At 41.3% G+C, this 17,896-nt stretch overlaps 1 protein-coding gene across 3 annotated transcripts in view; it reads right to left on the bottom strand.

Moving 5' to 3' along the window:
* Nucleotides 1-8,540: 8,540 nt before the first annotated feature.
* Nucleotides 8,541-17,896, bottom strand: part of TOPBP1 (DNA topoisomerase II binding protein 1) — a 64,745-nt gene continuing 55,389 nt past the window's right edge. For 2 of the 3 annotated variants that reach the window (XM_003895100.4, XM_009201697.3), the window contains one exon: nucleotides 8,541-9,293. In XM_003895100.4, coding sequence (XP_003895149.2) covers nucleotides 9,150-9,293 — 144 coding nt within the window. In that variant the 3' untranslated portion in view covers nucleotides 8,541-9,149. The remainder of the gene's footprint in view (nucleotides 9,294-17,896) is intronic. The other variant, XR_004182286.1, reaches the window with a different exon arrangement.

The following is a 17,896-nucleotide window of genomic DNA, read 5'->3' as shown; positions in this document are numbered from 1 at the left end:
GTTGGAAGACAACCATAGGGCTAGCTCAAGTAGGAAATCCCATTCTTAGACCAGAAAGGATTATCCTATTCTTAAATGCATTTTTGGATACTGTTAAATGAGGGAAAGTGGATACTGAAGTTGGAGGGAAAGACTTGTCAACTGAAATACTAAATGTTTTTGATTTTTTACAAAACTACACATTTTTGTAGTTCAGTCGTTATTAATACATAAAGACCATTTTTAATATCTGTCATTTCTTAGATAACTGCCTCATCATCTATGTAACTTCTGTAGCTACTTGTTATCCTTCTCCAACATACTTCCATGCTGTTTGACTTGTCTCTTGACAGCAGATCTGACCACTCCTGAGTTTACTCACTGCAAATGTTAATCTGCCTTACACTACCCCAGCCACTTTAAATTTGCCCTTTCATTATGTTGCTCAGTTATAGCACCTCTGGGTTTTAAGAGTTTCTTTGGAATTCTGCTATTCTCCCGGGTGACTATGAATTCAACCATCATTAATTAACCTTACCAGAGATAAGCTTTTTCAGCCGCGGAATCTTATAGCTCATCTATTTAGGAATCAGAACCTCGGGCCAAGTGTAGCTTGTGCCACCTACACACTCTGGGTCTGTGGCTCACCTTACCAGTTCCTGCCTTTTAAAGGTCATATGGGTTACACTTAAGCATCTTTTCATAATGAGGTGTGGGCACAGATTCGAATCTCTTAGGTTTGTCTTTGGTTTTATTATAACTTGCTGGGACTACTATGGCTTCCTTTCTGGAGTTCTCTGATTTTACAGTTCAAATGTATGTCTTTAATTAGAACCTGAATTAAACAAGGAAGTCAGGGACTCCCAACCTCAGTGGCACCATGGTAATGGGGGTGAAGAGGAGGTTGCAAGCTCCCATAATGTTCTTTTGTTCTGCCCTGACATCCTCTTCTTTTTTAATTTTTTTTATTATTTTTATTTTTATTTATTTTTTTTTGAGACGGAGTCTCGCTCTGTCGCCCAGGCTGGAGTGCAGTGGCCAGATCTCAGCTCACTGCAAGCTCCGCCTCCCGGGTTCACGCCATTCTCCCGCCTCAGCCTCCCCAGTAGCTGGGACTACAGGCGCCCGCCACCTCGCCCGGCTAGTTTTTTGTATTTTTTAGAAAAGACGGGGTTTCACCGGGTTAGCCAGGGTGGTCTCGATCTCCTGACCTTGTGATCCGCCCGTCTCGGCCTCCCAAAGTGCTGGGATTACAGGCTTGAGCTACCGCGCCCGGCCCCTCTTCTTTTTTTAAAACCTTAGCTCCAGCTGGCAAGAGTGTTAAATCACTTACTGGAATTTTAAAAAATTGTATAGTTTTTAACCTTGAGCCAGGCATTGTTCTAAACAGGTAACACATGTTGACTCGTTTAACCCTGAAAGCCCCTTAAATAGGGGAAAATAGGTTCTGAAAGGTTAAATAGCTTGCCTGGAGTCACAGCTAGTAATGAAGGAGCCAGGACTCCAACCCAGGTGTTTCGGCTCCAGCATGTTTTTAACCATGAGGCTTTGCTTCCACTCTTCTCCTTAGATTTAAGTAAGGGTAGAGAAGGAACATGGGAACCAAATGCTCCTTCAAAATGATTTGAAAACGCTCTTTGCCCTGTTCCCATCCCAAGGTCAGCAGGACTGCATCAGAGCCTGACTTCTTCAGTCTCCCCTCAAAGCAGCAGAAAGTTCTTTTTTTTTTTTTCTCCCTGAGACGGAGTCTCCCTCTGTCGCCCAGGCTGGAGTGCAGTGGCAAAATCTCGGCTCACTGCAACCTCCACCTCCCGGGTTCAAGCACTTCTCCTGTCTCAGCCTCCCGAGTAGCTGGGGCTACAGGCGCCTGCCACCACTCCCAGCTAATTTTTGTATTTTAGTAGAGACGGGGTTTCGCCATGTTGACCAGGCTGGTCTTGAACTCCTGACCTCAGGTGATCCACCCGCCTCGGCCTCCCGAAGTGCTGGGATTACAGGCGTGAGCCACCGTGCCTGGCCAAGAAAGTTCTTCATGTTGAGGTGAGTCGTACTATCCTTTTTTTCAGTTGCTGAGGTTGGAATTTTATTTTATTTTATTTTTATTGTTTAAGAATGTTTTACAAGGAGAATTTTCATTTACAATAAAAAATAGCACAGTAAATGTCCGTCAACCCCTGGCCCAGCTTCAACAATTATCGCTTTGTGGTCTCTTATTTTACCTGTGAATATGCTCTATATTTTCTGGGTTATTTTAAATCTAATCTGAGACCTACTCCTTCCATAAACATTTCACCAACAGATAAAGGCTCTTTTAACAATCAAAATACCATTATCACACCTAAAAAGCATTTCTATAATACAGGATATCCTGTGTGTTAAAGCTTCTGATTTCGCATGGCCACTTTACAGTTGATTTATTAAAAAAAAAAAAAAAAAAAAAAAGTCTGAGGCCAGGCGTGGTGGCTTACGCTTGTAATCCCAGCACATTAAGAGGCCGAGGCGGGCGGATCGCCTGAGGTTGGGAGTTCGAGACCAGCCTGACCAACATGGAGAAACCCCGTCTCTACTAAAAATACAAAAAAATTAGCCGGGTGTGGTGGCACATGCCTGTAATCCCAGCTATTCGGGAGGCTGAGGCAGGAGAATCTCTTGAACCTGGGAGACGGAGGTTGCAGTGAGCTGAGATTGCGCCATTGCACTCTAGCCTGGGCAACAAGAGTGAAACTCCATCTCAAAAAAAAAAAAAAAAAATCTGGACAAGGCTGCCCCATTGCATTTAGTTTTCTAAGCCTTAATTTCTTCACCTTATTTTTAATTTTTTGCCAATTATTGAGGAAGCCTGGTCACTTGGCTTGTTTTCCATTCTATATTTAACTGATTGCTTTTCTACGTTTCCTATAAACAGGTAGTATCCCAGCTATAATGCTAGATTGAGCTGAATTCATTCACAGGGATGCACGTTAAAGATTCTGGATTTAAATATTAGCCCATTAAGGCTCTAAGGGCTTACTTGCTTGGTTGACTGAAACGTGGACTTGGAGGTGGCCTATGTTTAATGAACTGGGGGTGCCGGAGCTTCCACAGCATGATATGGAGGAAGGATTCGGCTTAGGGAGATAGGAATGCTGGGGTGCACTCTCCCAAACCACATCTTGAGATGGCCCAGAAGACACTCTCTTAATTAAGACTTTGAGAAATACGTTAGTGAAGGGAGCACCTGCCTGCTTGAAATCTCTGTGGTTGCTCTCCTTTGTAGGCCATGCACAACTGTGCTGTTGAAATGGGCACCCTGACTTCAGTGAGGGTGGTGGGATCGCAGAGTAGCAGAGGTCTAGGGCAGCATTAACTGGCTCCATTATCGACAGACTATGTTGTCAATAGAGGGCACTGTGGAGACACCGGAAGGCTAGGGCAGGAAGAAGGGACTCTCCTTCCTGGTGTGCTGTTTTCCAGTGGCCAGTGGGTGAGCATGTGGTAGAGCCTGGAAGTGTTCATGTGGCAGCCCTCATGTTTCAGCAGCACCTCACACCCTCCTCCTGCAAGCTTCTCCCCACTGCAACACTGCGTCCCGTGGTCAGCTGCTACCCGGGCCCCCTGGTAAGTTTTCCTGCCACCTAGTGGCAAGATTCTAGGTCAGCCAAGGCCTGTAGTCTCCAGCACTTCTTCACATCATTTGCTGAGGTGTTAACTGTCTCAGGAGAGGGTGGGGTCCTCTTCTAAGTGTCCGAGTTCCTTCCCCTTCACTCTGTTAGGGTAGTAGTTGCTTTCTGCACTTGCTACTTTTATATTTTAGAAAAATCCTGTTTAGTAGTTATCTTCTACTCATTAACAATTCTTTAACGTTTCCCTTTTCAAGTGTGGTTTTTACTCAGTGTTCCCTGACTCTGGGTAATAAGATCTAGAGGCTTAATCAAATTTGAGTCTAATTAGCAGTAGGGACAAGAATACTTCACAGATTGTGTTCTGTGCTTCTAGTGCATCACGTGAGAGCCACATATCCGGTTGTCTTTTTTAAAAGTTTGTATTAATTTTTTTGTAGAGATGAGGTATCTCTGTTGCCCAGGCTGGTCTCAAACTCCTGGGCTTAAGCAATCCACCTGCCTCAGCCTCCCAAGTGCTGGGATTACAGGCGTGAACCACTGCACCCGGCCCAGTTGTCTTCGTTTTGTTAAGATGGAGTCTCACTCTGTCGCCCAGGCTGGAGTGCAGTGGCACAATCTTGGCTCACCGCAAACTCAGCCTCTTGGGTTCAAGCAATTCTGCCTCAGTCTCCTGAGTAGCTAGGATTACAGGCCCCCGCCACCAGTCAGCTAATTTTCTTGTATTATTAGTAGAGACAGGGTTTCACCATGTTGGCCAGGCTGGTCTCGAACTGCTGACCTCAAGTGGTCTGCCCGCCTCGGCCTCCCAAAGTGCTAGGATTACAGGTGTGAGCCACCGCACCCAGCCAAAACTTGGTAATTTTCATTGCAGATTTCCAAATGTTAAACAAGCATGAGATGGCTCTGCTTAATAATGGCTACTACTTGTCATGCCAGACTATTGACTCCAGTGGGGATGGCGCCATGTGAGGGAGGCTGAAGAAGAGATGTGGAGACAGTGAATGAGACATAGGGTTTATTGTGGACTTACATTACACAGCAGTCCAGGAGCAGTGGGCTGGACAGGAAAATTGGTACTGTTTTTTGTTTTTGTTTTGAGATGGAATCTTGCTCTGTCACCCAGGCTGGAGTGCAGTGGTGCAATCTCGGCTCAGTGCAAGCTCTGCCTCCCGGGTACATGCCATTCTCCTGCCTCAGCCTCCCTGGCAGCTGGGACTACAGGTGCACACCACCACGCCTGGCTAATTTTTTTTTTTTTTTTTTTGTATCTTTAGTAGAGAGGGGGTTTCACCGTGTTAGCCAGGATGATCTCGATCTCCTGACCTCATGATCCACCCACGCTGGCCTCCCAAAGTGCTGGGATTACAGGCGTGAGCCACCGTGCCCATCCATAAATTGCTACTGTTTTTAAAAAGCATGCAGTTTAACATATTTTCACTTAGCAACCTCTACCTAGCAACTTCCACTTAATCCAATACAAAGGGCCACCATTCCCTATACAGCCTGCATTCCAAGGAATGGGGCAGGGGTATGGACGTCCTTCACTGATAAGGAGAGCCTCTGGATTGGCCACCCCTGGATTCCTTAACTTGGAACTCCAAACATACATTCTTCTTAGACCACAGGGTCACTTCCCAGGGTATGCCTGAGTTATTGTTGTCAAGTATGTCTGCCATAGACTGCTACTCAGGATGGTAGAAAAGGAGCTGTGGTGGCTCACACCTGTAATCCCAGCACTTTGAGAGGCTGAGGCGGGCAGATCACTTGAGGTCAGAAGTTTGAGACCAGCCTGGCCAACATGGTGAAACCCCATCTCTACAAAAATAGAAAAATTAGCTGGGGGTGGTGGCATGTGTCTGTAGTCCCAGCTACTCAGCAGGCTGAGGCAGGAGAATGGCTTGAGCCCAGGAGGCTGGCTTGGACCCAGGAGGCAGAGGTTGCAGTGAGCCGATATCATGCCACTGTACTCCAGCCTGGGCAACAGAGCAAGACTCCGTCTCAAAAACAAACAAACAAACAAAGAGCTGGGTGCTTTGCTTGTTGACAGATCTAGATTTTAAAATCTTTTTAGGGATAGAGAATAAGGATCAGTCAACGATGGCCCACTGCTTATTTTTGTATGGCCTCAAGCTAATAATGATTTTTATGTCTCGAAGGGTCAGAAGGAAACCAAGCCCTGATACGAAGCAGCCTGTATTAAAGCACTTCTAGGTGAGAGGTGTAACTGTGAAATAATAAGTTTGCATTACAGCAGTGGTTTGTGACCTTTGGGTAGAAAGTCACGGATCCAAACTCTAGAATGATGAACTCTACCCTAAAAAATGCGCATACACAAAACAGCCTGTTCCACTCCCAGGCATCTCAGGCCCCAAAGGAAGAACTTTTTATCACTGTTAATATTGTTACTGGTCTGCTCAGGCTGCCACAAAACACCACAGGCTGAGTGGCTTAAACAGAAATTTATTTTCTCACAGTTCTGGAGGCTGGAAATCCAAAATCAAGGAGACGGCCAGCATGGCTATCTGGTGAGACCTTCCTTCCTGGTGTGTAGACAGATAGCTGCCTTCCCCATGTCCTCACAGGGCTTTTCCTCCGTGCAGGCAAACTCCTGGTGTACCTCCCTCTTCTTACCAGGACACTAGTCACTTAACAGGACACTAGTCCTGTTGGGTTAGGGACTCATTCTTGTGACCTCATTTAACCCCCTTATAAACGCTCCGTCTACAATCACATAGCGGGTTAGGCTTTAACCTGTGAATTTTAGGGGGACACAGCTCAGTCCATAACACTGTAAATACTACATCTGAGTATAATTGAGTACTGTATTTACAGTAAGGATTCCTATCTAAGTTCTAAGAGACCATGCGTTCCAGGTGGTTTGTTGCTGAATCCTAGGCACACGTTGAGGATTCCTTCTTGCTGAATTAACGAATGTTAGTGAGATCAGACTAACACACATGAAAATTCGTGAAGGGATATAAGGTGATAAATATCACAGATTAAAATACTGTAGCAATCCAGAAAAGAAACTCAGAATAATCTAATTAAGACAAGTTCTGCCCCCTCCCCTTTTTAAACAAGAAGACTACCTATGCTTGGTATTATTTGCATATGAGGATATTGTTGCTGGCATTAGGTATTATTTGCATATAAGAGGATATTGTTGCTGGCATTAGGACATTTACAGATTAAGAGCCAAACCCAGAGTTCAAGTGGCTTATACAGGGTATAGGCAGATGCTGGAAAGTCAGGAGGAGAAACTGAGACCTGGAGCCTTAAATGGTAAACTGTGTGTCTAAGTTTGAACTGGAAAACCATAATGTTGGCAGAAAAGAAAGGGGTAGATTAGGTAACTTAAAAACTATTTCAAAGAATTTATTTTATTTATTTTTTTGAGATGGAGTCTCTCACTCTGTCACCCAGGCTAGAGTGCAGTGGTGCGATCTCAGCTCACTGCAACCTCCACCTCCTGGTTCAAGTGATTCTCCTGCCTCCGCCTCCTGCATAGCTGGGATTACAGGCATGTGCTAGCACACCTGGCTAATTTTTGTATTTTTAGTAGAGATGGGGTTTCGCCATGTTGGCCAGGCTGGTCTCAGACTCCTGACCTCAAGTGATCTGTCCAACTTGGTCTCCCAAAGTACTGGGATTACAAGCGTGAGCCATTGCACCTGGCCTATTTCAAAGAATTCTGAGTAATAAAATTCAGGGAAACATACTATATATCCACAAAATGATTCAGCTAAAATAAAATAGTTCTGATAAAGACGCCCATGTGGTTTTGTTTGGTGGGAGGGAGACAGTTTACACCATAATGCTACCTATTTCTCTGTGCAGAATTTGTATTGTCCTAAGCTGTGAACTAGCTCAAAGCTGAAAACTCTGAAGGACCAATCCTCTAGCAACAGGGATACCCTCTACTCCTTTTTGAAGAAAATCTGATGAAAATTTAAGGGATTTTGTGTCCAAGTTGAGCGCTCTCTCCTTCACTATTTGAATCTGCCTTTCAAAAAGTCATTTGGAATTGAACAGTTTACATCAAAATTACATTCCTAACGGATTCTAGTTTGTCCTTCAAATGAAATTAGGTGTATTTATAGAGAATTCTGTTAACGCATGTAGTATTAGGTGTTTAGGTTTAGCATAATAAAGGCTAATGCAATACAGAGTTCCAATAACATTATGTTTTAATCTAATGGGGCAATATTCTAAATAACAAACATCAGAAATGTTAACAAGCAATTCATTTATTTTTTTGAGACAGGGTCTCATTCTGTCGCCCAGGCTGGAGTTGCAGTGGCATGATTTTGGCTCACTGCAACCTCTGCCTCCTGAATTCAAGTAATTCTCATGCCCCAAGTAGCTGGGACTACAGGCATCACACACCATGCCCGACTGATTTTTTGCTATTTTTTGTACGGATGCGGTTTCGCCATGTTGTCCAGACTGGTCTTAAACTCCCGGGTTCAAGCGATCCACCCACCTTGGCCTCCCAAAGTGGTAGGATTACAGGCATGATCCACCGTGCCTGGCCTGCAATTTTTTTTTTTTTCTTCTTTGAGACAGAGTTTTATTCTTGTTGCCTAGGCTGGAGTGCAATGGATCTCAGCTCACCGCAACCTCCACCTCCCAGGTTCAAGCGATTCTCCTGCCGCAGCCTCCCAAGTAGCTGGGATTACAGGCATGTACCACCACACCCGGCTAATTTTTTGTATTTTTAGTAGAGACAGGGTTTCTCCATGTTGGTCAGGCTGGTTTCAAACTCCAGACCTCAGGTGATCCGCCTGCCTCAGCCTTCCAAAGTGCTGGGATCACAGGCGTGAGCCACCGCACCCAGCACCCAGCCCCCAGCCCCCTGCAATTCATTTTTTAAGTTAAGTTACATAAATGTTTTGTTGCTTCAACAGAAGAATAGATGCCAGGGTGCTCTTTTTAAAAATTCATCTATGTAAACACATCTTAATACTAATTTGAGTCACTACTTTTATTCTTTATTATCACATTTTCCAAGTTTTGGCACCCAAACTTGGCAAACATCATGGAGATTTGTACAAACATACATATACATATATACACACACATTTATAGCCCCAGCTTCTTCACTAAACCTTGTGCTCAGGCTCCTGTTAAAAGAGGTAAAATGGTGAGAAGATAAAAATCAGGGAAAACATGAATAAATGCTGATTGACAAATCTTGTTGTTATGAATTTGTAAGGCAGACTTTCTAAAGCAAAATCCATCACCTTGCTAAAATTTCCACTAAGCTATAGCTTCAGATATTTACAAGAAAAATAAATATCTTCTAACATACTTCAATGTGGTTTAACAGCAAGCTAGCTGAGGAGCTGTACTTTGTTGTTATTTCAGGTACCTTTTTATTAAGAAACAGTTAATATTGCAGTGATTAAAATTTCAGGTGTTCAAAACTCAAGAAGGGTCATCATTATACTCTGAGGCGGAAGCCTTCAGGCACTCATCCTTAAACTACGACCCAAATCCGCCACAGTCACATTCAGGCTTTCAATTTTTAAAAACATTTAATGTTTGGTAACTAAAGAGTAGATGCGATTAGTGTACTCTAGGTCGTTTCATTTTATTTTTTTCTGTAGGAGCTTTCCTCTTTTGTGATAATCCAGTCCCAAGTTCCTTATTATTCTGAAGAAATGAAATAGCTTCTGGTAGACAGTAATTTTCTACATGAGGAGGTGATTCCTATAAAAGGAAAAATAAATGATTTTTTAAAATGATTTCAAACATTTGCATGATCCAGTAATAGATTTTTTCCTTTAAATCTCCGACCTCTCAAGGATGAATCTGACAAACGTCAAGGAAAATGCATATTCATTCCTAGGTTCCAGTAAATTAAACAAAATGGACCCCGTGGGACAAAGCCTCACCTGTTGTCAGAGAAATACGTGTATCGCTCAGGCAGAGTGCGGCTAGCTCAGATCTTACAAACATTCCATATTGGTGTTTTTAATCCCCATTTTAGAGATAAAATAAAAAGGTTAAATAAAACAACCAGTGTCACATAACTAGCAGGTAGTAAAGCCAAAATTCATAACCGATCTGACTCCAAAACCCTTGCATTTTTCAACCACAACCATTTCCCAACATAGAAGAAATGGATCTTTTCCCCCTTATTATAAGTGTAATAAAACTTAATTTTCTAGCAATATGGCAGACTGGGCAACCTGAAAATGAATCACCACAAAATACTAAGTAAGTGCCTTTTGATTCAATTCTTCCATGGATAACAACTACAAACACTGACCAAAATATACTAAAAGCAACCACAGACCCTGGAGAATAAACAAACCTAGCAAATGTGGGGCTGGGGACGCAAACACAGTGTATGAAGTAAACTCCCTGTTAAACAACACAGTACTCTTTGGAGGAGCAGAAGAACAGAATCTAGAGTTTCTTTTTTGCGGGGAGATAGGGGTCTTGCTGTGTTGCACAGGCTGGTCTCAAACTCCTGAGCTGAAGCAATCCTCCTGTCTCAGCCTCCCAAGTAGCTAGGACTACAGGCGTACCACCATGCCGGACTTGAATCTAAAGTTTCTACAACTTATTCATGACGTCCAGAATATATCCAAAATTAAGCAATTGCTTTGTAAAGAAGCAAAACATGACCCATTCTTAAGAAAAAATGAATCATTCAAATAAACAGAAATACTTAGGCATAAGCTTAAAAAAACATATATAGGATCTATATACTGAAAATTACAAAATGTTTATGAAACATTAAAGACCATCTAAATTAATAGAAAGAAATGTCATGTTCATGGAAGACTCAATGTGGTAAAGATGCTGATTCAAAATGATCTGTAAGTTTAATGAAATTCCTATCAAAATCGCAACAAGGTTTTTATAGACATACATAAGCTTATTTTAAAATTTACATAAAAAGATACAGGCAAAGAAAAGCTGCTACAATAGCTAAAACAATCTTGAAAGAGGAATAAAGTGGAAGGAATCACCAGCTGATACTGGAGTTTATGTAGTTATCAAGACAGGGCAGTATTAGAGAGGGACAGACAGACACATGGATCAATGGAATTGAAAAGAGAACCCAGAAACAGACTCACATAAATATGACCAAATGAATTTTTTTTTTTTTTTTTGAGATGGAGTCTCGCTCTTGTTGCCCAGGCTAGAATGCAATGGTGCGATCTTAGCTCACCGCAACCTCAGCCTCCTGGGTTCAAGCGATTCTCCTGCCTCAACCTCCTGAGTAGCTGGGCCTACAGGCATGCGCCACCATGCCTGGATAATTTTTGTCTTTTTAGTAGAGATGGGGTTTTGCCCTGTTGGCCAGGCTCGTCTGGAACTCCTGACCTCAAGTTATCCACTGAGCTGCACCGGGCCAAATCAACTGAATTTTGACAAAGGTGCAAAAGCAACTCAGTGAAGAAAAGACAGTTTTCTGAACAAATGCTGCTGGACATTCTAAGGAGGAAACAATCCCAAGAGACAACAAGAAAATTAGCCAGGTGTAGTAGGTATCACTATACCTACTGAAAAGGCAAAAATAAAAAGCACTGATATCGCTAAATGCTCATGAGGACACAGAAACTCGATCATTCATACACTGCTAAGTGGGAGGAACGCTTGAGCCCAGAAGTTTGAGACCAGCCAGGGCAACATGATGGGAACCCATCTCTATTAAAAAAAAAAAAAAAAAAAATCAAAAGTCTCACTAGATGGGCTTCAGAGCAGGATGATGATAACAGGAACACAATCAGTGAAGTTGGAGGCAGATAAATAGGAATCAGCAATCAAAAGAACACAAAAAAAGATTGCAAAAAAGTGAACATGGCCTTAGGAACACATGGGACAAATAAAAAGTTCTAACATAAGTAACTGAATTTGCAGACAGTGAGGAAAGAATGGAGCAGAAAAAATATTTGAAGAAATAATGGCCAAAATTTCCCAAACCTGGTGAAAGGTGTTAAGTTTGCAGATTCAAGAAGCTCTGCAGACACCAGGCAGGATTAATACGAAGAAAACCACACCTGGATATATCAAATGGTTGAAAACCAAAGACGAAGAAACTATTGAGCAGCCAGGAAAAAATGACACATTGAATACAAGGGAACAATTCAAATGACCATCACTGATTTCTCAACAGAAACAATGGAGGCCAGCAGACAGTGAAGTCCTTAATAAAAGAAAAAACCCCGTCAATCTAAAATTCTGTATCCTGCAAAAATGTCCTTCAAGAATGAAGGTAGAACAGACATTTCATATAACAGAAAGCTAGAATTGATCCCCAATCGACCCGCACTCCAAACTAAAGTTAGTTCTTCAGGCTGAAGGAAAATGTAATCAGATGGAAACTCGGATCTTCAGGAAAAAATGACTCTCAAACTGGTATACATGAGAGTAATTATAAAATACTATTTTTTATTTTAGTTTCCTCAAAATGCACAGAAGTGTTAAAAGCAAAACCTATTTGAAGTAAAATCTTATTTGGGGCTATAAGATGTAGATGTAAAAACTATGACAACTACTGCATAAAGCAGAGGTCAGCATACCTTCTGTAAAATCTCAGAAATATTTTAGATTTTGTGGGATAGATGATTTGTGCTGAAACTACTTACCTCTGCCATTATAGTGCAAAAGCAGCCACAGAGAATACATAAATGAGTAAGTATGGCTGTATTCCAACAAACCTTTATTTATAAAATAGGCAGTGGGCCAGATATGGCCATGGGGCCACAGTTTAGTGATCCCTGGTATAAAGGACAGGGGAAGCAAATGAACCAACTTGGATGCAAGAGATCTTTTTTTTTTTTGAAGCAGTTTCACTCTTGTCACCTAGGCTGGAGTGCAGAGGTGCGATCTTGGCTCACTGCAGTCTCTGCCTCCCACGTTCAAGTGATTCTCCTGCCTTAGTCTCCCAAACAGCTGGGATTACAGGTGTGCACCACCACACCCAACTAATTTTTGTATTTTTAGTAGAGACAGGGTTTCACCATATTGGCCAGGCTAGTCTCGAACTCCTGACCTCAGGTGATCTGCCCGCCTTGGCCTCACAAAATGCTGGGATTGCAAGTGTGAGCCACCGTGCCCGGCCTCAGTAAGTAATGTATAATCTACATATAAATACTCCTCCCTCCAAAAGGTCAATATATTTTTGCTTTAGAAGGCCAATGGATAAAATACAATTCTAAAAATATTAAACTAATACAAAAAAAGCCAAGAAAGAAAAAGAAGAACAAGGACAAAGAACAAATAGAAAACAAACAGCAAAAAACCCCATCCCTAAATCCAATCATATCAATAATTACCTGATGGACTGAACACTCCAAAGAATAAAAAAGCAAGGCCCAACTATATCCTGTCTACAAGAAAGCCATTTTAAGTAATAAGACACAGACAAGTTTAAAATTAAAAACCATGAAAAGAGATATCATGACACAGACTAAATAGGAAAAGGCTATATTAACCTCAGATAATGTACATTAAGGCAGAATAAGCCCAGAGATTCAAGTTATAACAAAGGATCAATATGTGAAAATCACAGAAATTACACATGGGTAACAGCTAGCAACAAAGTTTGAAATAAATGGGGTAAAAGCTGACAGAATTAAAGAGAAAAAACAGACAATTCCACAATCAGCTGGAGATTTTAGTATCAGTAATTGATATAACTAAACAACCAAAAAAAACCACATACACAGGAAATCTGATCAACATTATCAACCACATTGACCTATTTGATTTTTCAGAACATAACACCCAACAACTGTAGAATATAAAATCTTTCACATACACGATACGTTCATTAAGAGAGATGAAGCTGGGCGATAAAACAAGTCTCAATAATTTTAAAATAATTAAAATCAGAGAGTATGTTCTGTGATTACAATGGAATTCAATGAGCAATCACAAAAAGATAGAAAAAAAATCCTCTTATATTTAGGAACTAAACAACAGAATCCTAAATAAGTCAGCTATAAATGAACACAAGTTGCCAATATCAGGAATAAACTTATTTATTTATTTATTTTGAAACGGAGTCTTGCTCTGTCGCCCAGGCTGGAGTGCGGTGGCATGATCTCGTCCCACTGCAACCTCTGCCTCCCAGGTTCAAGCGATTCTCCTGCCTCAGCCTCCTGAGCAGCTGGGACTACAGGCACACGCCACCAGGCCCAGCTAATTTTTTTGTATTTTTAGTAGAGATGGGGTTTCACTATGTTGGCCAGGCTGGTCTAAAACTCCTGACCTCAAATGATCTGCCCACCTCAGTCTCCCAAAGTGTTGAGATTACAGGCCTGTGTGCCACCGTGCCCAGGCAGGAATAAACTTATTACACTAAAAGGATAATAATAATATTATGAAGAACTTTATGCCAACAAATTTGATAAGATGAAATGGACATATTATTTGAAAATTACCAGTTATTAAAAACTGACATATAATGAAACAGAAAATAGGAAAAGCTCTGTATCTAGTAAAGAAAATTTGGTACCAAAAACCACGTATAAAGAAATCTCCAGGTTGGGTGCAGTGGTTCACGACTGTAATGCCAGCACTTTGGGAGGCCAAGGCAGGTGGATCACCTGAGGTCAGGAGTTCGAGACCAGCCTGGCCAACATGGTTAAAACCCTGTTTATACTAAAAATACAAAAATCAGCCAGGCATGGCAACTCATGCCTATAATCCCAGCTACTTGGGAGGCTGAGGCAGAAGAATCACTTGAACCTGGGAGGTGGAGGTTGCAGTGAGCTGATATTGCGCCACTGCACTCCAGGCTGGGTGAGAGAGCGAGACTCCATCTTAAAAAAAAAAAAAAAAAAATGAGAAAACTCCAGGTCAGGTGGCTTCTGCCTATAATCCTAGGACTTTGGGAGGCCGAGGGGATCGCTTCAGTCCAGCATGGTGAAACCCCGTCTCTACCAAAAATACAAAGATTAGCCGAGAGTGGTAGTGTGCGCTTGTAGTCTCAGCTACCCAGGAAGCTAGGGTAGAAGGATTGTTTGAGCACAGGAAGCGGAGGTTGCAGTGAGCTGAGATCATGCCATTGCACTCCAGTGTGGGCAACAGAGCCAGAACATGTCTCAAAAACATAAAATAAAATAAAAAGGAAAACTCCAGACCTTCAAATATTCAAGGAAGAAATAGGCATCTTACACAAATTCTTTGAGAAAACCAAGGGAGCACTTCCCACCTTGTTTATGATGCCAGCAAAACCCTAATACCAAAATATGACAAAACATTACAAAAAATGAGAATTACATACCAATATCCCGCCCTGAAAACAGATTTTAAAAATTCTTCATCAAATAAATCTAGCAATATATACAAAGATTAATATGCCATGATCAAATGGGATACATGAAAATTAACATTTGAAAATGTATGCAATTTCCCATAGTAATAGAATGAAAGAGAAAAACCTTCTAACAACTCCAACAGAAGTAGAAAAAGACATTTAACAAAAGTTAACCCCAATTAATGATGAAAAAGAAATCTTAGTAAACTAGGAATAAAAGGGCTCTTCCTCAATCTGGAAAAGAAATCTATGAAGAACCTATAAGTGGTGAAATACTGGTGAAATATTGAACACTTTCCACCTAGGCTAGGGACAAGGAGATAAGGAGGCCAATCTCATCACTTCTATTCAGCAGCATACTGAGGTCCTAGCCATGTAAGACAACAAGAAATAAGAGGCATAAGGAAGGGACAATCCACAAATCTCTTTGTAGATAAAATGACTGCTTATGTAGGAAAGCCTAAGGTACTAATTGTATTAAGTGAATTTTATTAAGATCATAGGGTATAAAAGAGTGACAGGCCAGGCATGGTGGCTCACACCTGTAATCCCAGCACTTTGGGAGGCCGAGGCAGGTGGATTACTTGAGACCAGCCTGGTCAACCTGGCAAAACCCTGCCTCTACCCCTTCCCCCTGCCAAAAGAAAATTAGGTGGGCATGGTGGCACATGCCTGTAGTCCTAGTTACTTTGGAGGCTGAGGTGGGAGGATCTCTTGGGCCTGGGAGGCAGAGGTTGCAGTGAGCCAAGATCACGCCACTGTACTCCAGCCTGGACAACAGAGTAAGACCCTGCCTCAAAATAAATAAATAATAATATACAAAATTTATACTCTTATGGATTGGCAGCAAATGGTAGAAAAAAATCAACGTACATCTAAAAATTTTCATTTACAATAGCATCACAAAATAGGAATATGTTTAACAAAAGATACGCAAGTTCCCTTACTGAAAAACCACAAAATGTTGCTGAAAGAAATTAAAGAAGACCTAACTGGAGACATTCTAGGTTTATGGAATAGAATGCTCAATACTGTAAAGATGTTAACTGTCCCCAAGTTAATCTATAGAGTCAGTGCAATCCTAATCTTAACCACTCTAGGCCTTTTTTTTTTCTTTTTTTTTTTGTAGAAACTAACAAGCTGATTCTAAAGTCCATGTGGAAACGTAAAGGACATGGAATACCGAAATAACCTTGAAAAAGACAACTAAAATTGTAGTCTTAATACTAGCTTCAAAAGTTGCTGTACAGCTACAGTAATCAAGACACAGTAGGAAACGTATCAACAAGTAGATAATGAAACAGAACAAAAACACGATCATTTGATTTTTTTATCAAGATGCCAAAGCTTTTGTGGGAAAGGAAAATCTGTTCAACAAATGGTGCTGGAACACCTAGATATCTATATGGGAAAAAACCCTGGTCCATACCTCACAGCATAAAGAAAAATTAATTTGTAATAGGTCATAGAGATAAACATAAAAGCTAAAACAATAACTTTTTAGAAAACATATTAGAGAATACACACACACACCAAAAAACAAACAAACACACAAACCATGAAAGAAAAAGCACTCAATGTCCTTAGTCATCAGGGAGATACAATGTGCTCCCACTGTAAACCTACCATATGGCTAAAAATCAAATGATTGTCAACACTAAACGTTGACAAAAATATGGAATAACTGGAAGGCTTACACAGATTGAATATCCCTTATCTGAAGTGCTTGGAATGAGAAGTATTTCAGATTTTGGAATATTTATATTAACTGGTTGAGCGTCGGAAATCCAGAAATCAGAAATGTTCCAATAAGCACTTCCGTTGAGCATCATGTCAGTGTTCAAAAGTTTAGGATTTTGTACCATTTCTAACTTTCGGATTTGGGATGCTCAATCCCTATATTATTGGTGGGAAGTATAAAATGGTAAAAATCCCTTTTGCAAAAGGCCTGGCAGCTTCTTAAAAAATGAAATATTAGGCCGGGCACGGTGACTCACGCCTGTAATCCCAGCACTTTGGGAGGCCAAGGCAGGTGGATCACGAGGTCAGGAGATCGAGACCATCCTGGCTAATACAGTGAAACCCCATCTCCACTAAAAATACAAAAAATTAGCCGGGCATGGTGGCGGGCACCGGTAGTCCCAGCTACCCGGGAGGCTGAGGCAGGAGAATGGTGTGAACCCAGGAGGCGGAGCTTGCAGTGAGCGGAGATCTCGCCACCGCACTCCAGCTTGGGCCACAGAGCGGGACTCCGTCTCAAAAAAAAAAAACCAAACAAACAAACAAAAAAACACGAAATATTTACTTATTCTATTACACAGCAATTCTGTCCTATTTACCCAGGAGAAATGAAAAAATATGTCCATAATAAAGTCTGTGTATTTTTAGTTGCTTTACTAATGATAACCAAGATGACAAACAGCCCAGGGGTCCATCAACAGGAAAATGAATAAACTATGGTATATTCAGACAAAGAAATACTACTCAGCAATAAAAAGGAATGAACTACTGGTATACACTGAAACTTAAATGAATGTCAAAAACATCACGTTCAGTGAAAACCTTAGATAAAATAGTGGATACTAATCAGTATGCCCTCTGCTGTATAACGGCTTCACATTTCTGTTTTAGGCATTCTATTAAATCCTGAGCAATCTGCAAACACAAGCAGCAAAATCGCAAAGCTGACTTTGAGTTCTGGCCTCCCCTTATTTCTACACCATCCCATTTGAAATCCTTCATAGATGATGATTATGAAATCTAATCCTTATGATTATGTGTCAGGCCTGCTGATTCCTGATGGCCTTTTAGGCACTCCGGTGTCAGGAAGATTTTTCTTACCCCATTCAAATTACACAACGCAGGCCAATTCTGAATATGACAGTAGTAAGCCCACCATATAGCAAATGCTTACATTTACCACAGTGTCTAACTAACATAGCTATTTAAAGTACATGAAAGCAAACAGACAACAAAACTAAAGGACCTTTGGGTAAATGTTTCTTCTTGGACTCCTGGAATCAATTTCTGC

This window comes from Papio anubis, chromosome 2 (assembly GCF_008728515.1).
Source record: "Papio anubis isolate 15944 chromosome 2, Panubis1.0, whole genome shotgun sequence".
Taxonomy (NCBI): domain Eukaryota; kingdom Metazoa; phylum Chordata; class Mammalia; order Primates; family Cercopithecidae; genus Papio; species Papio anubis.
Note: the sequence above shows the minus strand (reverse complement) of the source record. Positions and strands in the feature narration are given on the sequence as shown.